Source organism: Apiospora phragmitis, assembly GCF_038363925.1.
Source record: "Apiospora phragmitis strain CBS 135458 chromosome Unknown utg000008l:1.0-3514335.0:1.0-3519231.0, whole genome shotgun sequence".
In the NCBI taxonomy this organism is placed as follows: Eukaryota; Fungi; Ascomycota; class Sordariomycetes; order Amphisphaeriales; family Apiosporaceae; genus Apiospora; species Apiospora phragmitis.
In genome coordinates, this window is record NW_027117407.1 from 3119330 (window position 1) to 3146225 (window position 26896).

The 26896-nt window shown below is 53.5% G+C and overlaps 10 protein-coding genes across 10 annotated transcripts; 6 read left to right on the top strand and 4 right to left on the bottom strand.

Annotated features, from left to right (window-relative positions):
• Positions 1-3688: 3688 nt before the first annotated feature.
• PG994_009390 (uncharacterized protein) lies at positions 3689-6480 on the top strand (the record flags this gene model as incomplete). The annotated part of the gene is made up of 3 exons (XM_066860799.1): positions 3689-3848; positions 4069-6277; positions 6342-6480. The coding sequence occupies 3 exons, from the start codon at positions 3689-3691 to the stop codon at positions 6478-6480; spliced, it is 2508 nt and encodes an 835-aa protein (XP_066714388.1).
• Positions 6481-8317: 1837 nt separating this feature from the next.
• Positions 8318-9691, top strand: PG994_009391 (uncharacterized protein; the record flags this gene model as incomplete). The annotated part of the gene is made up of 3 exons (XM_066860800.1): positions 8318-8842; positions 8971-9336; positions 9359-9691. The coding sequence occupies 3 exons, from the start codon at positions 8318-8320 to the stop codon at positions 9689-9691; spliced, it is 1224 nt and encodes a 407-aa protein (XP_066714389.1).
• A 1751-nt stretch (positions 9692-11442) lies between these two features.
• Positions 11443-11810, bottom strand: PG994_009392 (uncharacterized protein; the record flags this gene model as incomplete). Its single annotated transcript, XM_066860801.1, has 3 exons — positions 11443-11535; positions 11567-11644; positions 11697-11810. The coding sequence occupies 3 exons, from the start codon at positions 11808-11810 to the stop codon at positions 11443-11445; spliced, it is 285 nt and encodes a 94-aa protein (XP_066714390.1).
• Positions 11811-13013: 1203 nt separating this feature from the next.
• Positions 13014-14315, top strand: PG994_009393 (uncharacterized protein; the record flags this gene model as incomplete). Its single annotated transcript, XM_066860802.1, has 4 exons — positions 13014-13209; positions 13248-13633; positions 13669-14115; positions 14163-14315. 4 exons carry the CDS (start codon positions 13014-13016, stop codon positions 14313-14315), a joined length of 1182 nt encoding a protein of 393 aa, XP_066714391.1.
• A 1041-nt stretch (positions 14316-15356) lies between these two features.
• PG994_009394 (uncharacterized protein) lies at positions 15357-16572 on the top strand (the record flags this gene model as incomplete). The annotated part of the gene is made up of 3 exons (XM_066860803.1): positions 15357-15737; positions 15788-16153; positions 16288-16572. The coding sequence occupies 3 exons, from the start codon at positions 15357-15359 to the stop codon at positions 16570-16572; spliced, it is 1032 nt and encodes a 343-aa protein (XP_066714392.1).
• Positions 16573-16950: 378 nt separating this feature from the next.
• PG994_009395 (uncharacterized protein) lies at positions 16951-17631 on the top strand (the record flags this gene model as incomplete). Its single annotated transcript, XM_066860804.1, has 2 exons — positions 16951-16975; positions 17330-17631. 2 exons carry the CDS (start codon positions 16951-16953, stop codon positions 17629-17631), a joined length of 327 nt encoding a protein of 108 aa, XP_066714393.1.
• Positions 17632-17764: 133 nt separating this feature from the next.
• Positions 17765-18952, bottom strand: PG994_009396 (short-chain dehydrogenase; the record flags this gene model as incomplete). The annotated part of the gene is given in 4 exon segments (XM_066860805.1): positions 17765-18016; positions 18036-18563; positions 18648-18779; positions 18848-18952. The coding sequence occupies 4 exon segments, from the start codon at positions 18950-18952 to the stop codon at positions 17765-17767; spliced, it is 1017 nt and encodes a 338-aa protein (XP_066714394.1).
• A 452-nt stretch (positions 18953-19404) lies between these two features.
• On the top strand, positions 19405-21417 carry PG994_009397 (uncharacterized protein; the record flags this gene model as incomplete). The annotated part of the gene is made up of 4 exons (XM_066860806.1): positions 19405-19935; positions 20067-21077; positions 21171-21252; positions 21326-21417. The coding sequence occupies 4 exons, from the start codon at positions 19405-19407 to the stop codon at positions 21415-21417; spliced, it is 1716 nt and encodes a 571-aa protein (XP_066714395.1).
• Positions 21418-22041: 624 nt separating this feature from the next.
• On the bottom strand, positions 22042-23341 carry PG994_009398 (GTP-binding protein GTR2; the record flags this gene model as incomplete). Its single annotated transcript, XM_066860807.1, has 3 exons — positions 22042-22897; positions 22953-23054; positions 23109-23341. 3 exons carry the CDS (start codon positions 23339-23341, stop codon positions 22042-22044), a joined length of 1191 nt encoding a protein of 396 aa, XP_066714396.1.
• Positions 23342-25721: 2380 nt separating this feature from the next.
• PG994_009399 (uncharacterized protein) lies at positions 25722-26702 on the bottom strand (the record flags this gene model as incomplete). The annotated part of the gene is made up of 4 exons (XM_066860808.1): positions 25722-25991; positions 26046-26265; positions 26322-26455; positions 26541-26702. The coding sequence occupies 4 exons, from the start codon at positions 26700-26702 to the stop codon at positions 25722-25724; spliced, it is 786 nt and encodes a 261-aa protein (XP_066714397.1).
• Between the last annotated feature and the right edge of the window lie 194 nt (positions 26703-26896).

Below are 26896 nucleotides of genomic sequence, written 5' to 3' on the forward strand. Positions count from 1 at the left end.
TTGCAGCGCGATAGCCATCTCAATTTTACATGCAGGTTTAGCATTATCTCAAATTGCCGATAATCATGCCAGCATGCTTCTCTTCCCAACTATTGATTCGAGTCTCGCGACAAGTGAGCGCGGCACGAGTAGCACGCTGGGATGTTGTTGATGTGGGGGTCCTGATGTTGCGGTCTGGCAACATTCAGTAGACGATATCTGAAAGCTAACCTATATCGATGCGGCGTATTGATATGTTATCTAGGTCTGCCAAAGCGGTGTTGAAGGACGCACGACTGTTGTGGATGATTAAGTGAGCTGGCAGCACCAGCCTCGCTCCCGGAATGCAGAGAGGATCCATTTTACGGCATGGGTCTTCAATGTTGTATGTATAAGGCAAATCACCTAGGGATTCGGTTATGCAGGTGAGTAGTTTGTCGATTAATGTCCAATGACTTGGTGTCGCCTGACGCTATTTGGGGGGATTGGTAGGCAGCTCTGCAGGTGGCAGGTAGGCTTGCTTGTCTTGAGCTGCCAGTGAGGGACAGTGGATTCCAAGGCCTAGTTGCATATTGGACTCCTCATGCGAGGCTGCTTCATGGTCCACCAAGGCCTGTCCGCTCAATTGAGAGCATTAAATGTACGGAGCTCAGGGTGCATTGTAAAGCACAGTAGGCTTGCATAAGTTCCCAGCCGCCCCCTATACTGAGGCGAGGGGCTCATCACTGCATCCTGAGAAAAACTCTTTGTCTTGCAGCAAGGAGATTCTAGAGAAGATGAGGGGCCAAGAATGGTGATACGCGTTTATCTCGATTGGAGTTCGACATTTACCAGAATAGCAATCAAAACGGGGCCAGGAACAGGAAACGAGGGGCAGATAGATGACACTCGCTGGCGTTGGCCCGGAGGGTACGTACACGTACTACAATAAGCAGTACCCTTGGCATGCCCTGTCCTCTTCTCTGGGAATAGCGAAAGTAATAATGACCCACGCTTATGGAAGCATCTCAATGGAATAAGACTGACTTCTGTGTTTGGAGGGAAGGGGAGACGGAGAGCCACTCGTGGCTTAACTGGGCCTATAATGTACGGTATGCAAGCGGGGGCAGGTCTGTTGACCATGTGTGCGTGACGCTTTGGACGAGCGCTGGCGATACTTGAGAGGTTGGGCTGTCACTTTCATCATCCATGGCCACAGCCCACAACGGCACGGAAGGAGGGCCATGCCGGTTTAATCAATGGTGACGGGATGGATGGATGGACGATGATGCGTCTCGAAAGCAGAGACGAAGTGGTGTGCGAGTGGGTGAGGAAGGCGTGTGACGCCAGCCCAATTTCTCGTGTCAGTTCGGCTAAGCCTATCTGGGCTTGTCGCTGCTTTTGGCACGATAATGAGAAGGATCGAATGGAAGCTCGGTATTCTCTTCAATTTGTCTTCTGGAAGACCGGGTTGCGTGGGCGGACATCAGCGACAGGAAAGTGGATGAAATAACCTAAGTGGATGCCGTAGACTTTGGACGTGTTCCCGGTGAACTAATGTGCCCCAGCTTATGGGAAGTGGAAAAGCTGCCCCCCCATCTGGTGCGTTACTTGGTTGCGTGACTGGTTTGACTAGAGTCCTTTTTAGTAGAGCAAGCTCTCGAATCCAAGTGGCACTGTAGGTGTTACTAACTGGATGTGAGGCATGTTCTTCCTACGAATCTCAAGGTTTGGGACGTCGTCTATCCAGGATCGATTGATTGACTCGGTAAGTGCTCAGTTTGGGATCCCGAACAAGATTCTATCGGTATTGGATTGGACAGAGTGGCTTCCCAGCAACGTAGAGGAAACAGTGCTGCGTAGGAGGGAGACATGTATGTACAAGTATGGCGTGCACCTTACCCCACCTTCCGTCTTCTCTGCGCTGTGTTATGCTGGGTAAACATTCTTGGGTTCATGGATCATGGTGTTCGTTCAGAGATCACCTGCAAGATAAACTGTCACATAATGGCCATGAATCCTGCCATGTCAGTGAATTGCTTTTTGCAAGTGGGAGGTACCGACCAGGAACACATTGATCGAGGTAGGGACTGGTCTGGTCGGTCTGTCGAAAGGCCCCAAGAAGCACGAATTCCACTAAAATCGTACAAGTAGGTTCGCTGTCCAGGGGGGTCGTTGGTGCGCTAAACCACATGCACGCACAGCTCCCTCCAAGACCAGACCGTATTGAATGCCCCTCGTAGCATTCGCACATTCTCTTCGGCCGGCCCAAATCTTACTGTGCACACTGTACGAGTAACTCGAGGGGGGCTGCTTGTCCACCTTCCACAGTTATCGTTTTCTTCGCCCATCGTATCGACCAGGCCAACGCCACCCCCCCCTCCCTCTGCTCTCTGCCCCTCCAGAAAGATTTCCCCTCCCTCCGTCCAACTTACTGCGCCCGCGCAGCTCGGTGGACTAGCTACACTCTGCTACGGGAAAAACACAGTGCTTTGGGGCACATTCCTCCTGTGTCCGCTGCGGTACTGGGAGTGCTAATTTGCATTGCGGCCTGGCGTCGCACTCGTTTGTAGGGGCTGAGGAGCATTGGTTAGTTGTTGGCATAGCTTACACTGGCAAGTACATGGGATGCAGGTGCACGTAGTAAAAGTACAACCGCAGCACCCAAGGCAGCCCCAAAAAGCATTCAATGCCATCCATCCAACCCACAGTACGAATTGCATTAGAACCCGACACCCTCGAGAGACAACACATACGGCACACCCGCAATCCTAGTAGATTTGGGGGGTCCAGAGCCTGCGCAACAGCCAGCAACAGCAGCGTGCGGGAGGGGAGAGACCCATTCAGTACAGTACTGTAGGTGAGTACATTCTTTCGCTTCCCTGTTTCTTCACTGCATTGTCCGTCCGTCGCTGCAATGTCCTGCTCTGCTATACAGTAAGGCACGATACTGTGTGTTCCTCCCCGTCTGTCCCTCTTCACACTTTCCAACCTACTCCCCTCCTTCGCGCTCTACCAGCCCAGACTCTCTCCAGCAGGCCCAGCCCGAGCTTTTGACCTCGCCCTCCCCCTCCTTTTTTTTCCCAGATTTCTTGTTCCATCATTTCCATCAACCCCTCGCTTGCTCAAGCTTCTCAACAATCGCCAATCTTCAACCCATCCCCCCCCCCCGCCCAAAGTCGCGTCGCCTATTCTACAGGACGAGCGCATCACCCATCTCTGGTACTTTTGTGTATCCAGACTAATTTAATAGGCCCTGGCCGCACTCTTTCACCACATCTCATTCCATGACCCGCATAGCGATACAAATGACCAACTACGTCCAGTCGAGTCAAGAAGACACACTTTAAACCCCACGGGAGCGCGCGTGCGAGCGAGGAAAAGAAGAGCAGTTTCCGCAGAGATAGACGATACTCAACTATCGGTCTGTAAAGGCTCTTCAGTCAATCACAACCTTTCGGGAGAATCAGCCATAGCCAGTTTTCCACATTTGCCGTCGTCGTAAACGTTGAGCCGTTCGATTCGATTGCACACGTAGAGAAGAAGCGAAGAGAAGAGAGAAGCGAGACGCGCCACATCTTGAACCCAGCGACACATTCGCCGATTTCTTGACCAATCTTTCGTCGACCTTGTCCACCTTTCTCTGCACCGTCATCCATTCTACGTCGCCGCCGTCGACCTTCGATTGTCATCTCAATCACCCCCCAGACCTCGCCGGACTTTTGTCAAGATGCCCGGCACCAACGTGGCAGTCGTGCCTCCCACGGACGCCTCAGCAACTCCGGCCACCCGAAAGACCTCTCTCGCGCAACCAGACAGGAAGTACAAGTGCCAGTACTGCAACAGGGCATTCAGCAGGAGCGAACACAGAAGCAGACATGAACGATCACGTATGTGGTGTTTTATCCTTTTCCGCATCGCAACCTCTCATGACCTTTGCCATTCCCAAGAAAGCTCGATGTACTCCCACTCCCCTCATACGGAACACCTGACTCGCGTCTCCCGCTTCCGTTACCCCTCAACGCCATCATGCACAATCGCGCGATGCATGTGCTACCCCTCATCGCGATCGACTTTTAGGATGCCCTGCTAACCATATATTATCAATAGACACCAAGGAGCGCCCTTTCAAGTGTATGAAGTGTAGAAGTACCTTCGTGCGACGCGATCTCCTCCTTCGCCACGATCGCACTGTTCACGCAAAGGATGGGGGTGTTCCTCTACACAGTGACGGCAAACGACGCGCCGGTCCCAAAGCCCCACGCGCTCTGTCAGGTCCCACGAAGCAATCTCTCGCCATCGACAACGCCGCTCTTGAGCAGCAAATTGAAGCCAGCAGCGAAGGGGTCTTTGACGTCGAAACTGCGGCCATGCTTGTCGCCGATCTTCACCACAAGGCCACAGCTGCTATGCGCAACGGTGGTAGCCAGTACGAGGGTTCCTCGGCGATGCCCGGGATGACTTACACTCAGAACGGGCCTTCCATTTTGGAACCAGCCGTCGGTTATCCAGCCGAGTCGATGCCTCCCCATGGTGTTCAGTGGGACAGCTTCATGCCACAAGCCGCGACAGAGCCCAAGGCGCACTCCATCACGTCCAGCGCCTCTGGTTCCTTCGACCAGCATTCTTTCGCCAGTGTGAGTACCGCTTATGCACTTATGCAACCTGGTTCTGGGCTTCCGTCCATACCGATCACCCCTTCCATGACCTCTGGTCAAACCTGCAACGGTCCCGTGCCTGCTGTGCAGCCGATACTGAGCTCTCTACCCCCTTCCTCAACTGGTGCCATCACAAGGCCTACTCCAACATGCCCGTCCCATCGTCGTTATCTTGTAAATGCTGACCCATCCAAGTCTCCTTCCGGATTCAAGGCTCCCCAGGTCTTCAGTGACGACGAACGAAACATCGTACTGGATAACATCCGAGCACATGATACAGAACGCGCCATCCCTGAGGGATTCCGCTTTCCTAGCCTGGCATCTCTGAATCGCTACCTCGCAACGTATTTCGGCCTGTTTCATCACCACCTACCGTTTCTGCACCCTGCTTCATTCAAGCCCGCGGAGTGCTCGCCGGCTCTTTTGATGGCAGCTCTTTCTATCGGTGCTTTGTATGCTTTTGACCAGGATCAAGCGTACATGCTTCACATCGGCTCCAAGGTCCTCGTCAACCAGTTCCTGCAGAACAAGGAGAACTTTAGCTCTCGCAAATGCCCTCTCTGGACCATGCAAAGCTCTCTCCTAAACATGGTTTTCGCTAGCTGGAGTGGCGACCCCAAGGGTCTCGAGTGGGCTTGCTCCATCAAGAGTCTCCTTGCCAACATGGTTGCTGGTAATCGCTACGAATTGAAGCTCAGGCAAGAGGCTCGCGTTGGGACCTTCCCTACGCGGAATGAATGGGTTGAGGATGAAGGCTGCCGTCGCACGTACTATGCTGTTTACATCTTCTTCGGCTTGCTCACATTGTCGTACAATCACACGCCTGCCATCAGCTTCAACGAGTTTGAAGACCTGCAGCTACCTTCTTCCGAAGCCCTCTGGAACTCCAAGGTGATGGATGAGGCCGCTTGGCAAGAACAGCTGAAGGGATCCCCTCCTGTTACATTCATGTCGGCCCACGATAACTTGTTCCAGGGTGAGACCTTGAAGTACAGTGCCTTTGCAACGCGTGTTATGATCAACGCCCTGTTCTTGGAAGTGTGGTATCACAAGCGTAGCCCTGAGGCTCTGCAAGACGTCGTGACCGAATACAAGCTCAGACTGGCTCTGGAGACGTGGGAGAAATCTCTTGATCTCTGTGAGCCCGAGGCTGATGCGGTCCCTCTCAGCGCTCCTCACAAGGGCCACCCATTGATATTCAACGCCAAGGCTATGTTCCGCAACGCGCGGGCCCGCCTGGAGGTTGACTTGAAAACGGTGCAAGAGGCTCTGCGGTACCATGATCCGTACGAGGTTGCGGCTGCCATGTCAAATGCGCGTGACAAAGTGAGGCGATCCAGTGAGATGATCAAGGTGATCCAAGAATGCTACAACTGCATTGAAACAGCTGTTCGCCAGGGAGTACGTTGGGTCGCTCGCACGTCCCCTACGAATTGGAGTATCGAGCATCCTCTTTGCGGCATGGACCTCATGATCATTCTGACTCTGTGGCTTTACCGTCTGGAACATGACGAAGAGGCTGCGTCTGAAGAGGAAGGAGCGATGTACATGAAGGTCCGTTCGCTGTTCGAGAATGATTCCGAAAGCCCCAACCCTGGTCAGCTGAGCTCGACAGTTGCTGGTCTGTGGGGTTCTATGTTGTCTGAGGTAGTTGTCTGGGGGTAAGTTGCTGCTCTAGTTTTATCTTCTTTATATTTGCGATCTCGTGCTAACGTCTGCCCGCAGTATCACTCGCCTTATGGGCGAATCCTTCCAGCTACACTCTCAAGCACTCATTGGGTACGTCGATGATGTTGAGGCGTCGTCGAATGTGTCGACTCCGTCGATGACGTCTCAAGGTGCCGATGAGGATAGCGTGTATTAGATATTTTGACGAGACTCACGATTTCTTTCCTTGTTGGTGTTGTTGTTTCCTCGGTCATGAGTTTTTCCTTGGCATATACCTCTCGCGTTTGATTTTCCGTCGCGCGCGTACGGGTTGGACTGGCTGGCGTGGCGGAGAATGAGGAGTTCGTTTGCTTTTGCGATTGTCTTTGCATCAAACGTCTGCATTCTCATGGTCACCGGTAATCAGGACGGTTAGGCTGGCACGCCAGGATTTTTGGCGGTCCAGCAGAGAGGGGAATATCAGCGCCGTACGCGCAAACTAATGTGTGAAGCGTTGGCTGGTCCATTTTCGGAATTCATTTCCCCTCTTGTCCTATTAGCTACGGCACTCTATTTGTCTTCTAATTGCCTTTGTCGTTGTTCGCTTTTCTCCTCTTTATCGTCGTTTCCAGATACCTTGTTCAACATATTCTCTAAGCAGCAGCTTTCGCGTTGACATTTCCTCACACTCTTTTTTTCCTATCCTCTTACGGCACGGGCTTGGGCGACTCTCTCACATGTATTCGGGCATGTCAGGTGGAGGGACTCGGGTATTAATGCAAGCCTAGCACTCAGGGATTGGGCACATGCCAGATTGAAATGGACATTATGGAATTTTTGAAGCCCTTTCGCGTGTATAGATATTTCATCCTTGAATTGAATGCATCACCACTTCTCTTCAGGGTCCCAAGTTGCTTTGCCATGGTGTCAGTTGTGGTGGCTTTGAAGCAGTGAAGACCGTATATAATATAAGTCCTGGGCATCCTTCCTAACGAGTGTGACGACATTTCAGCCAACTAGCCATTACTCGTGCTAGACTGAAAATGGGCAAGAGGCTATTCTCAGCTGGCTAGCACGCAGATGAGATTACAAATGCAAGGGATGCCGGTTCGACGGTGGCTTGGACATCCCCCAGCTCTTGGGCCTGCTACTCACTCGTCCCGCACCCGGCCCCTTTTCCGTTCTACCACACATCGATGGGAGGAATCCGGGTGCCTGCATAGCTGTGAGGTCTTATCTCTGGGTACACGGGTGGCGGCATTGGTTCACGCGTTGATACTTGTGTTTCCATCCTTTTGCTCCTCGGGGCTCTGCTTTGCGGCAAATCGGCCCTCCCACAAAACTTTTACAAAAAATTCGCTGGTGTTTTTTTACTTTTTGCTCGAGATGGTTTTCTTTTTATTTCATGCCGGAAAAAGGAAGGGCTACGAGCGGGATGGATAGGCACATCCCGTCTTGTTAGCTAAGTAGGTACTTTTCCTAGCCGTTCTATACTGCCTGCTAAGGGATGGCTCTGGCTGTTTCGGATCTACAACGGCGCGTAGTAAGCATGCATACTTAGATGTAGATAGCCCCCCCTCGTCATGCTGTGATATCGTATGAGATTATATAGCTTCGATGAGAGGCCAGGATTGTTTCCTTTTCCCCCTCCTTATGGGCAGGGTCTTAATTAGATGGTTACTTCTTCGAAGAGCACGGGCGAACGCAGGAAGCTTGGACGCTGGGGTGCCGAGCAAGGGAGTTTGCTTGCTCTTTGTGTCACGGTGCCTTTGATCCCTCCTCCCCGGCGCGCAGTCCAACTCGGTTCCTTTTTGCTGGTTTTTTGCTTGTTATTTTCTATGACTCTCGCCATGTAACTAATTGTTCATGTGCGCAAAGTAAAAAGGCCAAGTCTCAGTTATTCCTCGAGTTCACGACTTGTCTTCTGCCTAAACATAAAAGGGGTTGCGACTGTTTCACCTTCGGATCTATTAATACGGCAAACTCTTTATCCTTTGATCTCTATCTTTTCAATTCGTGGGGGATTCAAAATAATAATAAGGTATATATCTACGATGGTCATCAGACACATGCGCATATTTCGGCCTTTGGCGGCTACCTCGGTCGTCTCTTGGGTGCCGCTGTTGCTGCCACTATTCCTGCTACATCCCCTGCCGACTGCGGCGGACTGCGAGTGCGGGTACTCGACGACAAGCAGCGGCGCAGCCGACATCGTCTTTTCGGAGCTGCTCGAGAGCGACTTCACACGGGTCGACTATTTCGGCCACGACTATACGGGGCCGCCGCGCTGGGCCCGCCAGGCCTACGCCAAGTCCGCGAGCACCGCGCGGGGGCCGTTCGGCGAGGCGTTCGTGACGGGGAACGCCATTTCAGACACCGCAACGACGACGACGAAACATTACAGTAAAACTAGTAATAATGATGATGGCGGCTTGCAGCTCGTCGTCGGGAGCAAGGTCGTCGACGGTATGGTGCAGAACGCCGAGATCGCGACGACGGGGCTGGACTACTTCTACGGCACATACAGGGTGGGACTGAAGGTGACGGACGTGCCAGGGACATGCACGGCTGTCTTCTGGGTATGTCTGCTTTCTATCGCAAACTTATTACCAAAACATTATATCTAGCATGGATATCTTTTTCTCCATAAGATTTCTCTTCTGCTTCTTCATGTAACTCTTGTTCGCAACTGACCAAACATGTACAGTATTTCAACGATACGCAGGAAATCGACATCGAGTTCCTCTCGCACGAGTTCAACCACGCCAACAAGTTGTACCCGGTCAACCTGGTGCTGCAGACGGCGCAGTCGCGGGCCGCCGGCTACGACGCCTCGGGCGTCGGGACGGGGACGTTCCAGAAGCGCGCCCTGCCCTTCGACCCGACGGCGGGCTTCCACGAGTACCGCCTCGACTTCCTGGCGGACCGCGTCGTCTTCTACGCCGACGGCGCCGCCCTGGCCACCATGACGGGGTGGGACGGGGGGATCCCTTCGGTCGGCGGCCACCTGCTGCTGTCCCACTGGAGCAACGGCAACCCGGGCTGGTCGGCGGGGCCGCCGCGCGGACGCGCGGTCCGTCGTCCGCTACGTCAAGGCGTATTACAACTCCTCGGACGCCGCGCGCGGCGGCGATGCACGGAGCCGGTGCGAAACGGTCCCGGCGGGAGGCAGCAGCAGCAAGGTGTGTACGATTCCGGAGGGGGATCCGAATTTCTTCTTTTCTGACCCGGGATCGGGCGGAGACGGCGGCCAGGGGTCGGGCGGGAGTGGTAATGGAGGAGGTACTGGTACTGGTGCTAACGGTCCGGGTAATGGTAATGGGGGTGGACACCACAATGCGGCAAGTCCTCCGGTGGCGATGGGGAGACTGGGTCCCCTGGCTCAGACCGTGGCGCTCGGAGCTGCTGTCTGGGTAGTTGGGTTGTAATATTGATGATGATAATGATGTATATATATCAGCATGTATGCGCTTCTCTTGAGCACGCAGCATGGAGTTCGGGTGTTTGGTGGAGAGGGACTCGGGTTGTCTAGCTGTCGTTGATGATTGATTGGGTTCGGATGTGCTCTCGTCATGTTGTTTCTCTTCGTTCTCCCGTTATTGTCTCCACGGGAGAGGGGAGGGCGCCACACCGTCGCCTACGATGGTACTAGTCCCTGAAGATATGCTCGACGATCTGTGACCCGTCTTCTGGAGGTCAGTCTATTAGAAGGGATTGCCGTCTTTCTTTTACCATAGCCGCTCCACTACCATACTGCGGGAAGCATCGAGCAACACAGGGCCCAGGAGGCCCAAGATCCAACCATGGCGACGCTTCTGAGTTGGAAACAACGGTAATCAGTAGTATAGCAGCTGATAATAGTGGACAAGGACTCTCCAGCATTCAGTAACGATGGAAGGGGTTGGATATGATAAGGAAGTTGGGAATGCTGCTGTTATGTCCATTCATCCAATGATAGACCACGACTCTTGACTCTTGAGCAAACCTGCATCGTCACATGTCACGACTCGCATTTGCATTGGCATGCAGGTATCGGTGTCGCTATGCGCCCATCATGCAGAACTCGAGTATTGGGGAAAAGCATTACGTAAGAACTGCGTATCGTGAGGTATATTTCTACTCATCGTATTCTTCCACGCTGAGGCACTCGTTATTGCGTCCAGGTCGCGGGCTTTCTCTCCTCTCTTCCTCAACCACTACGGCTAATAGGTAGCGACTGGCGGCTGTCGTAACAGTGATCGCTAGCCACAAGGTGTCATTATCATATCTGCTTGCAGGTCTTTGGGCAGCAGGTGACGTATACCGACTTCATTTGATCGTGAGATAAAACAGCTGAGTAGCCATGTGGACGGCGATACTCTGTCTCAGCTTGTAGTACGCACGAAAGGCCATTTGCCGTCTAGACCAGAGGCCAATTGGGTTGAAGAACCCCCCTATCCCAGACTACCGCCGATTGCGCAGGTGCTCTGTAGGGTAGGGGATTAAAAATAGGCCGAAAGTTGGGCTGTCGGGTGTGGCTGGATGGTTCATGACAATGGGCATCACACGAACTCTATTTCTTAGCAACAATCAGCAACGGTCGTACCTGCTCTTGTGACCACTTCTTTTGGGGGCTCGGGTGATACAGAACAGTAAAAAGGCGGGGGGTTCTATTCGAGGGCACCGAATAGCCACCGAAGAATGGTAACACAGGCCCGAGCTAGATTGACCACCATCTTGTCAGTCCTTCGGCCGAACCAGTAAGATGGGACGGAGCCTCGTCACACTTGGTCGGTGTGGTAGCTACATTACATAGTAGGTGGAATATATATTCGAGGGGCAATTACATACATACTTACAACCTCGACGTCCCCCACCTGCCCCTTTGGGGAGCTCAGGTGCTGCACCTGGATGTTGGAGAATGGAGAACGTGATGAGGATAGCAAGAGGAAGGAATGAGGGGATGGATGCCGTTTGGTTGGAGAAATATGCAGGTTGGAGATCATCGTGGAGTTCTATTCGAGGTACTGACTGCTACGAGTTACTGTACAAGCACTGTGCCCTGAAGCTGGGCCTTCCTAGTGCACAACCAGCCCGACGATGCCCACTCGATACCCGCCGCCTTTGACCCCACGATCCTAGAATTACTCCACCTTCCTTCCCGCCATGATCGACTCGGGCATTTCATTCAGCACGTCAGTTAGTTGTGCTGGGCTGATCTTTGTTGGAGCCTGCCATTCATCAGCTCAGCTGATGTGAACATCTTAAGGTTACGATCCGTAATAGCATGAGTCTATTTGGGTTTCCGGGACGCTATGTCTTACTACGAGACTCAACCGGCCACCCTCCTCGACAGACCACACAGCCTTCTTCAGATCATGCTGCCAGCCTTCTGTCGCTAACTGCTTGTTTCGACTTACAATTAAGTCTCCCTGCATTATCATCGTGACTTACAACGGCCGGCTTGACACCCAAGCCAGACATGACAGACGAGCCTTGGCGCTGGCGCTGTGAACACTCGGGCGTATACAGTCTGGTATGGTTCGCTAGCCGGGGAGGCCCGGCCATGTGGTCTCGCCTTCAGCACATCAGCATCTCTCTGGGCAATAACCTCCGAGACATCTACACTAACACCAGCAATCATTACGCGCGTGCTGTCTTTCCCTACGCTGGGAGGCAAGAGGATCGGAGCAAAGAGCCAGCTGTCCTACTGCCACCATACCATGCTGTTCTAGCGCCGGCTCTTCAACAAGTGTCTGTTATGATACTACCAACCAGCTAAGGTAGCTAATACGAAGTTGGAGGCAACTCTCCCGGCCCAGTCCGGATCGGACCCACGAACAATAGCGGCTCCACTGTCGTCCCAGATGGAGATTCATTCATGACGATGTTTCATCAACAACGTCATCTCGTTCTCTTTACAGCCGACCAATTCATGCCCAGTCAACTTGAAAGTTGGAATCTTGTTCCAACCTGTCAAATCCACACACCATGTCTCTCCTGCCTGCACCACGAAGCTACCCTCCACTCGGTCGGCTGCCGGATCTATGAATATCGTCTCGTTTTTGCTTCCTTTTTTGGCCCTTGGTATGGGTCCCTTAATCAATCGGCCGCTTGGTTGCTATGACATGCTGCGCTCTTCCCATCGCTAAACCTCCCCCAAGATGGTGAGCTGTCAAAATACGATTCGCTGCCATGTAGGTATCCGCCCGTTCCTGGCTGTCCAGCCTTGGCAAGATCGCCGGCACAACATCGTGCAGGGCGCGGATGACCCACGTTCATCGCATCATTCGGTACCCATCCATGGGAGATGATGGCCAATGGTCTTCGCCATCCTCGATATTCACAGCGCACCCCGGAAGCTGGCCTATCCAGATCCAGATATGCCTGGCTGTAGGCCGGTACTCTGTACATAAATCCTGGTTTTCAGCTTACGTATCGTCCGTAGGTCAATGTGTCTGCACAAGCCTTTGCTGCCTCTAATATGACCTCTTCCAAGGTCACAAGTTGACTGCTGCTGAGCATGGAACTTCGAGCACATGCATAAACACGCTGCGCAGGGTTTCTGAGCAGGGGGTTGGATGGTCTGTTTGTTATGTTGTCTCGTCTTCACTCCTTGGAATTTAAAGACTTCTAGAACGTCCCCTTTTCCGCTACAACAGTCTACGTTCTCTCTCTCACCTTCAACTTGCTTTGCTTTTCTGTCCTATATACACTATACCAGCGTAAAATACCATCGTTACTACAGGACCCCTGAGCCAGTTTGTCAAGATGACGAACTCGACGACGCAAATCGCTCTTAAAAACAACACCCAATCGTCCAATGTCCACGCATACATTACAGGGTTGGACATCAACCGTGACAACCATGTGCTGTTGATGCAATCGGACGGGAAAACAGTTTACCACCCTGACAGTCCCTCGCAGCCCCAAGCTGCCTTGGCTGCCAACTGTGCTATTGCCTTAGGTGCTCCTGGGACAACGACGAATGTTACGATTCCTCAGATTGCGGGGGTCGCATCTGGTTTGCGGTCGATGGAGAACTGAAATTCACCGTCAACCCTGGCCCGGCTCTGGTGGAGCCTGCCGTGAACAATCTGGCGGACCCCAACTACAATACCAACTGGGGATTCTGCGAGTTCACCTTCAACAAGGACCAGCTCTTCGTTAACATCAGCTATGTCGATTTTGTATCACTGCCCATCGCGCTCGAACTCCGCAACGAGCAGGGCAAGGTCCAGAGTGTAGGCGGTCTGAACCAGGGCGGCCTGGATGCCATCTGCCAAGGGCTCGAGGCCCAGCACGCCAAGGACGGCAAGGGCTGGGACAAGCTGGTCGTCAAGGGCCCCAGCGGCCAGAACCTGCGCGCGCTGAGCCCCAACGCCGGCAACGTCATCTCCCCGGCCTGTTCGACGGCTACTACCAGCCCTACGTGGACCAGGTGTGGGACAAGTACAGCAAGGAGGAGCTCACCATCAACACACAGGCCGACGCCGGCGACGTCAAGGGCAAGGTCGTGAACGGGAACCTGGACTTCGGCGACGCGGGCGTCTACGCCCAGCCGACGGCCCAGGACATCTTCACCTGCAGCACCGGCCCCTTCGCGACGGACCAGAACCAGGCCAAGCTGGCCGTCATCCCGCGCCTGGCCGCGGCCTTCAACCGCTCCACGCTGCTGATCAACTCGAACCAACCGCTCGGCGAGAAGGTGGCCAACTACTACAAGAACGACATCACCAACCACTACTCGCGCGTCGTGCACGAGAACAACGTCAACGCCCGCGGCTACGCCTTCCCCTACGACGACGTGGCCCCCGGCGACGGCGAGGACCAGGCCGGCACCGTCTTTGACGGCGCGCCGCAGCTGCTGACCGTCACCCTTGGCGGGGGCTCTTCGGCGCCGCCCCCAACAACGGACAGAAGCAGAAAGACCCTCAGGACACCAACGGCAAGAACAAGGGTGGCAAGCCCGCCGACCAAAAGCCCAAGGGCGGAGAGAAGAAGAAGAATGGCATGTGGGAAAAGGTCAAGGGCACAGTGGGCAAGGTGACACAGAAAATCATGTGTAAGTGAGAGAGCGTGTGAGAAAACGTTCCTGAGGGAAAGAACACGAAAGAGAAAGATGAGACTCATGTGGTTCGGATATCATGTTTTCTTCAATTTCTTTTGTCTTGTGCGTTTTTTTCGATCTTGTTTTTGTTCAAGTTGGATTCTGGAATGATACCATGGGTTGCTTGACCATTTAGACTTGAGGACATCCCCTTTCCTCTTCACGACAGCACGCGCTGGGGGGACATTGTTTATTGACGTCACCGCAGGATTCTAGGGTATACCAGTCATTTTGCATTTGAATTTCCATGGGTTGCGGGTTGTTTGCTTACGTTGGATCTTCCTAATGAAGGAATCATGATGGATGACAAATTTGCTATATTGGAGGGACCCTCATTGGGTTCAGCATTATTCTTTTTTAATATACCGAGCATTGCATATTCGTTTAGACAAGTACATATACCAATACCATTCATTCACCCCTTTACGAATATATTTGCTTTAAGCTTGACCTGGCTATGATATGAGGGTAAGCCAATCGCAGCCTGTGTTCTATCTTGAAGCTTCTAATATCAGAAGCAGAAAGGGGGAGCTGTGGCCACCCAACATGCTATGTTCCATCTTACACTGCAAAGGATGCCACGCAATGGGAAGCCTCCACTACCAGGACTACTGGCTAATTCAAAGCCATGACATTTGCGAAACCAGGGCTACGTAACTGTTTGCTGCCCGGATGTGGTGAACCGTCAAGGCACAGCCTGTGAGACCCCATTTGCCCAATCTAAATCGAGGGCAAGCTTGTTGTTATCCGGCAAAGAACCGAACGTCCGCTGTCATTACACGGAGTCGAATTGGTACCGCCATGAGTACCCCACTATTCCAGAGCGGTCAAGTCCCTGTGGTTATGGCCTGCCTAAAGCCTCATGGCCTTTTCACCCTATTTGGTTGCCTAAGATTCGAGAAGCGTTGGGGCCAACCTTACCACAGCACATCACGATCCCCAATTTGGAGAGAAGAAGAATGAAAAACGAACAAGACTGACAAGCACAGCCTCGACCCATCGCCATGGCAGCAGAAGCAGCAGCATCACCCTCACCACCACCTCCTCAAACATCCACCGACGACCCGAAGCCCGTGGCGGCGGCGCTCCACCCCAAGGGGTACCCCTTCCTCGCGCAGTTCTGGTCGCAGACGCAGACGGGCATCGCGCGCCGGTTCAAGCGGCTCGCGGCCCTCAACATCCTGTACCTGCAGGCGGAGCTGAGCCACCTGGAGCGGGAGCTGGAGCGGCAGCGGCGGCGCGACCTCGAGACGGGCCGCCGCGAGCGCGCCGACTGCGACTGGAACTGGCTGCTGCTGAGCGAGCCGGCGCTCCACCGCGGCAGCCGGCAGTGGGAGGTGGCCCTGGAGATCCGGGAGAGGCTGGGGGAGTATCGTACGTCTTCTGTTTGTTGTTTTGGTCGCTACCGGTCCTTCATCTTTTCTTATCTTGACAGACGAAGAAGGGTAAAAAGAAAAAACCAAACCAGTATATGCTGACCGGAAGTTCGGCGGTCTGGCGGCCCGCCGAACCACCAGACTCCGCGTTGTTGCAGTACTCGCAGATGGCCAGCCTGGCGCCGCCGACCGAGGAGCAGCGCAAAGAGATGTTCACGATCATCGGCTCCTCGTCCCTCAACGACCGCCTCGGCGCCTTCCAGTCGCTGGACCTCGCGGGCGCTGAGGGCCCGGCCGCCTACAGCCGCGCGAACGCGCACGACCTGGTGCTGCTCGACGGCAGGGAGGAGGAGAACGACTTCCTTTCGACCTGGCTCGTGGCGCCTTTCTTCCGTGCTGTCCATTGCCTCTGCAAGCGACATAAAGTATGCAAAGAAGGGATATGATCAAACCAAAACCTTCATCCCCCGTCGTCTCTCCTAAATACTTACATATGAAGCCCCTTACTTGTGAAGGAGGACTACGTGAAACTGACTCGTATCCCAAACTGGTGACATAGAAAATGATGCCTAAAGATCTCGAGAGCGCGCCGCCGATGCCGGGCCACGACAACGACTTCGGCGTGCACCTGTACTCGGCGTACCACTACGACTTCGTGAACCGGATCGTGGGGGCGTTGGTCGGGTCGGCGACCCCCCTGGCGTCCATGGTCATCCTGTACAGCGTGCGGAGCAACAACGCCAAGATCGGCCTCGTGTGCGTCTTCACGCTTCTGTTCTGCCTTGCGCTCAGCACGTTGAGCAAGGCGCGGCGGATCGAGGTCTTTGCAGCCACAGCAGCGTAAGTCACTCATTGCTCCCACTCATTACCGATGAAAAGCTGCTTCGGATGTTGCAGCGTCAGTTCTATTCAGCCTTCTATCTTTTTTTCTCTTTTTCTTTTCTTCCATGTCTTAATATCTCGATGACTTTGGGGTCATCGGATGATGAAGGAGTCAAAATTGTCTCCAAAGGTCAGGCCAAGGGCTGATTCATACTTGCTCATACAGGTTTGGCAGCGTACAAGTAGTCTGGATCAGTCAACAGATATCACAGGAAACCCCGGGAGGATCCTGATCTGTCCATATGGGATTGAGCCGTTTGGAAAGGTCAGTGGTTGGTTGGTGGGCCTAATTGAAGATCGGGGCAGAAGGTAAAGTCAGCGTGACTGGGAAGCAGCTACCATGAGCATGCTGGACATGCACGATGGTATGGATCGTGCCTTCCAAGATTGAGGTTACAACCATTGATATCCCACGCCTCGTGATGAGATGGTAGATATTGCGATCAGCATCAAGTCTATTCCAACATCATTCACTCACCTGACAAATTACTCACCTGACAAATTTGCACGTTCGTCGCCGTTTGACAAGACATGAGTGAAAATATGCCAGGACCCGGTTTATTTTTTGACCAGTCCCCGTACACCAGGTAAGGCTTTATTTATGCTCAATCATATCTCACAGTTCAATTAACAGGAAGGGTGCAGATCAGCAAAGACAGGACCAGCAGGTGGCGGGGGATGCTGCCGACAGGGGCGAGACTATCTACGAGGATCTCCAGCGGACGAGCAATACAGCTTCGACCACGGTCACGTCGCCCTCGGAGTCCCTGACTTCTGCACAGGAAAGTGGGAATACAGCCTCGGTCAAGGTCACGTCGCCCTTGGAGTCCAAAACAACGACACAGGAACAGGCGAGTACAGCTTCAACAACAAAGGCCAAATCAAGCTCAAAATCGAAGGCATCAGGGTAAACTACAAGCGGGCAAGCCGACACCAGTCGAACCTGCTTCGGAATCTAGCGCATCTGGACAAGATACAGTGGTACCACTCCAACTCTGACCGCATCAGCTTCGGAATCTAACAAGCCAAGGTGGAAACGCTAAGATAATGGCAAGATGGCTGTCATAAAGACAGCATGGTTTCATCAGTAAGAACTCAGGTAGTCTCATTACATAGGCCATCGTAGTCGGGAGAATTCATCACCTCGTTACAAATTATACACCATTCGCCTGGTTCCTGTAGCTTCCCGGGTGTCCGTTCTGCTTCGCGAACTTCCTGATCTTGCCGTAGATGTCAGGCAGAGCGAACATCCAGGCGATCTGGCTGAAGCCGCCTGCGATTGTGTCCACGATCCAACTGTTTCTCGGCGAGCCGCCCAAGGCGCTCCATCGGAGGACGTGACCGAGGAAGCCCACCGTGATGAAGTAGTTCCCGTTCTCCAGCCCCTGGATCGCTTTGGAGGCGACCTCCTCGGGGCGTCTGGACCGGATCGTCGGCCTCGATCATCTTGGTGATCTCTGGCTTCGTTTGGTTCTCCCGGTCGAAGCCTGGGCTCTTGATGCCGCCGGGGAACACGACGTGTACCTTCACGTTCTGGGGGTATATCTCCAGCTCCTGGACCAACGAGTCCGCCAGTGCCCGCAGCGCCGCCTTGGGCGGGCTGTAGGGGCCGTAACCAATGACTGGGAAGAAGGCTAGAACGGAGGCAGTGAAGATCAGGTGCTTCGGCTCGGGGACCACGGGCGCATCAGGTGCGCACCACTCTCGCAGTATGGCGTGGGCCATCTCGGCGCTGCCCCAGTAGTTGATGTCCATCTGCTGCCGCGATAGGGACAACGGGGCCTCGAACCAGAAGTCGGGGGTTGACTTTCCAGCAATGCACCAGACGATATCCAGGGATTGGCCATTGTTCCAAGCGACGGCTTCGGCGATCAGCGAACGGGCGTAGTCGGGCTTGGAAACATCGGCCGAGATATAACGGAAACGCTGAGTTTGCGGGTTCTTGGCGGCCGACTTTAGGAGAATTATTAGCCTCGAATGGAATGGACGAGATCAAGGATTGATTATTTCGGTCTAGAGCTATGCATGAGTGCTTACTTTGATCTCAGCCACCGTCTCCTCGAGCCTAGCAACGTTCCGCGAGACGACAATGACATTGGCACCTTTGGCAGCGAGTTGACGGGCAGCACACCGACCCATTCCCTCGGTGGCACCCGTGACCAAGATGGTCTAGGGAATTAATATAGTCAGCGCATACTTCAAGGCACGGCATCGTAGGGTTTAGAGTTACTACCGACCTTGCCATCAACGGGCATGTGGTTGCCTCCACCGAAGAGACCCATTGCGACAACCGAGATAAGCGCAACAACCACAGCTACAACGATGTAGATGTAGGATGACATGGAGAGGGTGAACACGAGAAAGTGTAAGGCTTCTCAAAGGGTCATCTCTTATATCTCTTATATTAATACCAAACAAAACCAATAGAACAGTACTTAGGTATCAAGCCGCAAAAGAAATGGGCGAGGCGCATGCTACATAAGCAAGGTAGGACACATGGAATTAGAATCACCCCAATGCAAGGGGGAGCAATGACATTATTTCGTTGGTTGCAGATGCTTAATTCATTTGGCCTTACAGGGGTGGTTGAAGCTGAAGAAGCGGCGGCCCCTCCCTGATTCCCTGTCAGCGTGTGGGGCTTTTGGGCCTATGTACAGTCCGCCAAGAAGCTAATCGATAAGAAAAAAGTTGTGGCAGTACCAACTAGCAGATTGCATACCTCCCAAGCCCACCCTCGTCTATTGGGGAGATTCCTCATTGTCCACTACCAACAACCTCCAGCCCATTATTTACGATGGCTCGCAAAAGAAAAGCCTCAGGCCCTTCGCAGCCCAAAAGCCCAAAGGAACTCGACCCCAAAGATGCGCGCATCAACCTGGAAGACCTCTCCGAATCCGAGTCCTGGCAAGGGCAGGACGAGATAACCTTCGACGAGGCTCCCAGCAAGAAGCAGAGGCGCCAGCAGGAGGAAGAGGAGTTCTTCGAAGAGTCCGAGGATGCGCTCGACTATGGCGAAGAGGAGGACTCCGAGACCGACGAAGAGACCGCCGAGCTCGCCAGGCTAGCCAAGCGCATGGCCAAGAAAGGGAAGAAGTCCAAGTCGGAGGAGGCCAAGGAGGAGGAAGATGAAGGCATGGAGGGCTGGGGAACATCGAAGAAGAACTACTATGGCGCCGACCAGATTGATGCAGAGACCGAGGCCTTGGAGGAAGAGGCAGAGGCCAAGCGGTTACAGAAGAAGAAGCGAGCGAAGATGACCGAGTCTGACTTCATCGAATCCGAATGGCTTACGGCGAAAGACGACGAGGACCAGGAGCAAAAGGACGTAGTGACCGAGGTTCTGGGCGATATGGAGATACCCGAAGACATGTCAGAGCACGACCGGTTACGCCTATTGCAGTCACGCTACCCCGAACTCGAACCCCTGGCGAGGAGCTGCTGGCTCTACAGCCACAGCTCGATCAATTGCGCAAGGACGCTGAGGGACAAGCCGGCAGATCATTGCCCGTGGTCAAGTACCGCGTATGTGGCTCGTACGTAGCTACCCTGGGCATGTACTTTGCTCTCTTGACCTCGCCGGTTCGCGACTCGGACGGATCCTCCAAACCATTGGACCCAGCAGAGCTTCGCGATCACGAGGTCATGACCTTTCTTCTCGAGACGCGCGAGGCCTGGCAGAATGTCAAGGATCTCCAGCCCTCCAAGGCAGCCTCGGCTATTGCCAGCATACCATCTCCGCCGGAGGAAGACGCCATGGTAGTAGACGACGCAGCCGAGGTGGCAATCAAGCCTACTAAGAAGGAGAAGAAGAAGTCCAAGAAGGCCGCACGCGAAACCAAGGAGATCGAAGACTCGCTGGCTGACCTCGACGCCCTGATCACGACCAAGACCAAGAAGCCCAAGAAGGTCAAGGCGGCTGAGGTTCTGGCCAACGGCGACGACGACCGCTCCGACTTTGGAGACGAGGAGGCCCTGGGCGAGGCGGACGCCCAGGAGAAGGTGAAGCGCAAGAAGAGCTTGCGATTCTACACCAGTCAAATCGTCCAGAAGGCCCAGAACCGCGCCGACCGCTCGAGGCTGGCTGGCGGCGACGACGACGTGCCCATCAAGGAGCGCCTGCGCGACCGCCAGGCTCGTCTGAACGCCGAGGCCATCAAGCGCGGCACGAAGATCTCCAAGCTGGGCACCAACCTCGGCGACGGCAGCGACGACGAGGACAAGGAGGTCGCCGACTCCATGCGCAAGGACGAGGACGCCGAGTACTACGACATGATCGCGGCCAAGGGCAGCCAGAACAAGGCGGAGAAGGCCGCCCGCAAGGAGGCCCTCGCCAATGCCGGACGGGCCGACCAGGTCGTCGAGAAGGAGGAGATTGGCGAGGACGGAAGGAGAATCATCACCTACCAGATCGAGGAAGAACGAGGGCTTGACGCCTCACAGGAAGAAGGACGTCAGGAACCCGAGATTGTGCGTATACTATCCTCCTTTGGCTGACATAATAATCTCCATGGTCCGAATATTGACTAACCCCCTTTTCCTTTTCTCCCTCACAGGAAAAAGCGTCTCAAGTACGCCAAGGCGCAGAAGAAGTTGAAGTCGATGAAGGCCACCTACAGTGGCGGAGAGGGCCGCGGAGGCTATGGTAAGCAGCAACAACCCTTTCCCTCGCAGATCCTTAACATTATGATCATGTTTTGGGTGCATCTGTTTACCAGACTTTTCGGAGCACTGGCTAACCCCAAATCTTACTGTAGGCGGAGAGGCTACGGGTATCAAGGGCAACTTGATCAAGAGTACAAAGTTGTAATATGGCAGCCACTATTTAGGGGGGTCTATAGATATGAACAGGGACCGCCATCCACGATCACGATCCGTGACATCTTAACAAACTCCGTGACTGAATCCAAGACAGAAAAGTCGCGCGTCTTCTATGCGTGATTATGTTGCAAATGCTCATAGAGATTCGCCCCTGGCTGCCTTGTTGCATGACTAAAGCCAAAGATCCAGGGCTATTGGTGTGGAGCCGAGACAAGCTCAACCTGCATATTGTCTCTCACTAGATCAACGGGTGCCCAGAGAATTATGTCATTTGATCGACCTGAACATTTCTTCCGAAGTGGCAGATAATTATCGTCGACTCCTACTGGCCATGCGAGGACATTTAGAAAATCCATTATAGAAGTAAGGGAAGTTGCAGGGCTCTCGGCCCCTACACGGATTTCTTGAAAACTGTGCCATGGTGTATTACTACAGTAATCTTTTTCATACAAACGTCCAACGTATACGGTGGCGGGGTTCAAATGGGGAATAGTAGTACTCGATCCCGCCGGAACGAACGGACTATCTGCCTGCTTGATCTAGCCCGGTTAGGTAGGTATACCTGAAGTGGCAGCCTGTTCTGCATTGGCCTGTGATTTTTCGAAGCGCCTCCCTATTTCGGCTTCGTGATGTCGAAGAACTCCTTCAGACCCTGGACGACCACCTCGACGTTCATATTGATAAGCGGTATCTTGTCGTAGCTGTCATCTTTCATGATGGCGACGAGAGCCAGGTACTTGTCCACCTCGCGCAGCATAATGGGTCTGTTGGCGTCCGTCAAGACCATCCAGCTCTCGGCCCAGTTGCTGGCAACCTGGTCGTCGAGTTTCTGGTTCCAGGGAGCGCCCTCTAGTGACTCGCGATAACCCTTAGACCGCGGCCAGCTCCCATAGACCTCCGTGATGTCGATGATGACGTCGATGTAGTCCGAGCAAATCTCGTAACTGGCCATATCGGCCGGCGCATTGTCCGTCGCAATATATATCTTTGATAAGACATCAAAGAGATAGGCCTTCTCGAATCGACAGGTTCGACAAAGGTTGGTCAGCATAGCTTCCAGGCTACCAAGTCGTGGTATTAGCTTTTGAATGACTTTGCTGAAAGCCTCAAAGATGCTGTGGTTGTAAATGCTCGTGAGGTGGAAAGTCACGGGTGCGTTCTCGAAACCATGATCCGATAGCTCATCCTGAATGCGGATGGTTATATCCCTCTGGATATCCAGCTTGTAGTCGTCGGAAAGGCCGTCGACTTTGTGTATAAACACCTCGATCTTGATGTTCGGGTACGTTCTCTGCAAGTTGAGAATCGTCACATTCAGTCGAGCAACTGCCTCCAAGTAGTCATCTTGCGCATCGATGACCCAAATTAAGGCACCGATTTCGCCAAACATGGCATCGATATCGAATGTCGGATTATCAAAGATATCGATTTGGCCAGGGAAGTCCCAAACCTGGAAGTCCATGAAAGAGCTGCAGGCGAGCAGGTTAGCAGCCAAACACAAGACAGGGCAAGGTCGTCACTCACGCCATGGAATCTTTCTGAATACGCGCGGTAGATTCAAGATACAACGTCTCATTGGGTGGGAGCTTGTGGAAGACGACGCTCGATATTGAGGATTTGCCGCTCCTGTTGCTTCGTTAGCGACATGAACCTGGCGATGTACTTGAACGTGTACCTTACCTTCTCTGGCCCATCAAGAGCAATCTAGGTTTCCCTTTAGCAGGCGCACCCGGCGTAGAGGGCTCCGTTGCTTTCGATCCATCTTTTTGGTGCTGCCGTGTCCTATTCTGTTCATACAGACGTTCAAGATTTAGCTGAGCTGGACTGAGAACACTGGAATGCCTCCGAAGTAAAATCCTATCACCGCCCTCCAACTGGGAGTGAGGATCCCGCCCGCGAAGCGGCGAACCCATGATGTGATAAAGCGAATGCCAGAACCAAAAAAAGAAATCAGTGATGGAAGATGTGGTGCCAGCTCTAAGCCCGTTGAAGTCGCTTAACTTTCCATCTCGCAAGGAACCGAGGCCTCCAAATGGTATATGCGGCTTCGTATTGGATTCATAGCAACCCCGGATAGCCAGTCGTTGATTTGAGGCGGACTTTTGGTACAAACGAGTAACCCAGATGCGCCTCGTTTGCTGCCGTGTTCTTGTGGTTGACGTCGCAGCGAGTTGACGAACGAGCCAATCTACGAACAAGGTCGCCAATTTCACGAGCTCGGACGGCGGGAATGCTAGATCGCGAATCTTGTCCAGGCGTGACAATTGGACGGCTGCTAGCAGACGAGGGCAGGTTTCCCAACCAAGGAGATGATCAGACGTTGTGTTGGAGAGAGGGCCGCACGTGTCTTAAGGCCACCTCAATCATACAAGACAACACATACTGCCCTTTTTTGCAGCTTGGAGCGTGAGATGCGCTGGACTCATTGCTGCTGATCTCACCGTCACACAAACGGACAGTTCGGGACTCTCAGCTCAGATGGTGACTCAAAGCAAAGGAACCAAGGCGGCGAAACCCTTGAGCTTGGGCCTGTCCGCGACGCCTGCCTAGTTCCTATCTCTCCCCAACGGCAACCCAACGGGAACCCAACGGGCGAGGAAGTGGTTTGATTGTTTATTCCAGGTAGCGCCAACGCCAAAAGGATTCTGGGCAGCGGAAGACAGCAAGAAAAGGAAAGACGCAGTGGGTATAGACAGGACAGGACAGGGCAGGAATAGCGGTCTGGCAGCTTAGAGTAGCAAAGTGACTGCAAACGCTCAAATGAGAGGAGTGATGGACAGCAGATGCAGTCAAGGCTGTATCCATGCCACTCGGCCGAGCACGTTCCGCGGTGTAGATATTGCTCTCATCGGCGTAATTTAAAGCAGGGAAGGATCAGGGTAAGTCATTAAAATTCCAAGGAAATCGAGAAGGGAAGAAAAGTTTTTGTCTCACCTCCATGATGACGGTAGCAAGGGCTCTCGCTAGGCTCTCGCTCCAAGATTGCCCGTTCTCCTCTTCCAGGGCCCGTTCCTCGAGCGCTATCACTCGATCCTCTCCCCTCCTCCTCGGCGGCGATCAAGCTCATGCACCCAGTGAGAAGTGCCCTTAGACCAAGACCTCCTTCCGTTCTGGTGAACTTGTCGATCGGCGCGATAAGAGGAATCTGAATCAGAAGGTACTGACTGTCTGTATCGGACCCCCTCGAATCACAACGACTGGTACAACCCGAGTTTGCGGGTCGGGATCCAGGGGAGATTGTGGCACAAGCTGCTCAACAGTGATTCGTTTAGTGAGGGGGGCTTTATGACGGAATTTGAGCGAACCCTGATTCGACTGGAGATGCCGAGTGTAGTCAGGTCAGTACGAGTCGATGTGACTGAGGCTTCGCTTCCTGGATGCAATCGGAGGTCGCCTGGTAAGACGGGCTTAATAGATGGTTTCTTGCAGCCCCGACTGTCAAAGCTGAAAATGATGGCGGACGGGGCGGACGAGCAAGAATGTCTCGCACGGAACAAAAGACGAGGCTGGGATGCTATTTGGTGATGCCGTTTTGACAGGTAGGCAGGGTCACCAGAAATTGTGGTGTCTTTTCAAAAAGTCGAGCGTAGGTAGGTATTAATCACTGAAAGAATGCATCATGGCCTCTTGCAATTTCGTGTCAAGTCAAGCCAGTTGAAGCTGCAGCTTCGATTGAATTGAGAAGTACGCGCATAGACGTACTGTGGAGTGGCATCACGTAAGGCAGCCGCTATGCGGGGGTGGGTTTGTTGCCAAATACAGTATGAGACGGACTGTACAGCCTTCCGCCCCGACTTGTTACATGTACGGAGTATGTATTTTCAATTGCGGTTCTTTCATCACTCATCACATAATCGGTCTACCTCGGTTTTTGAGAGGAGAGAAGAAAAGTGAGGTTATGTACTGCTATAAGTAATCATTGTCTCTCTTACTCAGCATTACTCCTCATAAATGACATTATGCTATATGTATTGCAATGCTTAAAATTAATCCATCGAATACATCCCTACTGGTTCCTTTTTCGAGCTTCCGATCTTGGCTGGCAGATGCCGTTGTTCCAGCGCTTGTTTGGTGGACCTATATTTCGGCTGTAGGTAAGGTACGTACGTTATCAATGTCGACGACCCGTAAATCTAACCTCCCGATAACTCCGAGCTATTCTAATATGTACTGTAAGTGCGTGCGTGCCCTGTCCTTGGTGCGTGCGTGCCCTGTCCTTGTCGCGCGCGACTCGCAAGATGATCCTCCTTCATTCATGCCTTACTTTCCCATTACCCTAAGCGCCCATTCTCATTAAACCATCGCCCCGCTCGTCTTTGGCCTCTTATCTTTGGTCGAACCGCGGCCCCCGAAGAGCGAGCTCACGAAGCTTTTTTTCCGCACCGCTATTTTAGTCGGTTTCTCTTCGCTTTCCTGCTCGCTCTTTGGAGGAGTGGAAGGGTGCTCCGGGATGGTCGTCGTGATCATGGGCGTGTCATCCATGCTGCTAGGGGAGTCGGCAGTTTTGCCTCCTCCCGCATCGACATGGCTGAGGATGGTCGTAGACCGGGGAGAGACTGCAGGCTGTGTTAACATGTCGTCGTCAACACCTCACAAGGGAACCTCGCGCCAACTTACGCGAACACCTAGCATCTTCTTGGACTTTGCGGCCCTGGAAGGGGCCCGATCAATTGCCGCCCCATCCTTCCGAATCCTGTCCACATCGTCCATCTCGCCTGCTACCGTCTTCCCGCCGTATGCCATGTTTGCTTCGGGTGTGGCTTCGAAGCGGACATAGCCCCGTGAAGATGGTACTCCCAGAGTGTCCTGGATATGGGCTTGCATCAGAGCAGCATTCCTCTTGTTCGTCGTAGGCTGGACTAAGCTCGGGAGGGCGTGGATGGTCAGGTATACGCCGGTTCAAAGGAGCCACCAAACATTATGCACATGCTATGCTGAACATTGACAACAATCGATGACATGGGCCGCTGATAGCGGTTGGAGATGTGGTAAGAGAAGTCCGTGATGAACGAGAATTCGTCGTCTATCTGTTTCAGGGTTAACCAGGTTCCCAGCAGCTTCTCTACTGCGATTCGGAGCCGCCCCTGCATGGCAGTATGCAACTTGGATTACTACTATGACGTTGGTCTTCAACTCGGCCATGACAATCGCCTCGTTGCGCACGCGGTCGAGCGCCGGATTGTTCTCCCTCGTGGCGGCGAATTCATTCTCGTAGTAGGCGCTCTTCTTCTTGGCCAGCGCCGGTTGGGCCTGCGACTTGCGTCGGTATAACATATCTCCAGGTAGAGGCCGGTCAACGCTGCGCATCAGGTGGTTGCCCTCAACAATGCTCAACTTGGGGGAGGAGCGCGACGACAGTACCTTGCGTTGCGCAAGAAGAGACCGTCGGCTGCTGTTGCTGCCGCCGTTCCGGGAGGCGTTAATGACGGAGTATAGGGACGGCCGGCTCCTTGGAGAGAGGACGACCG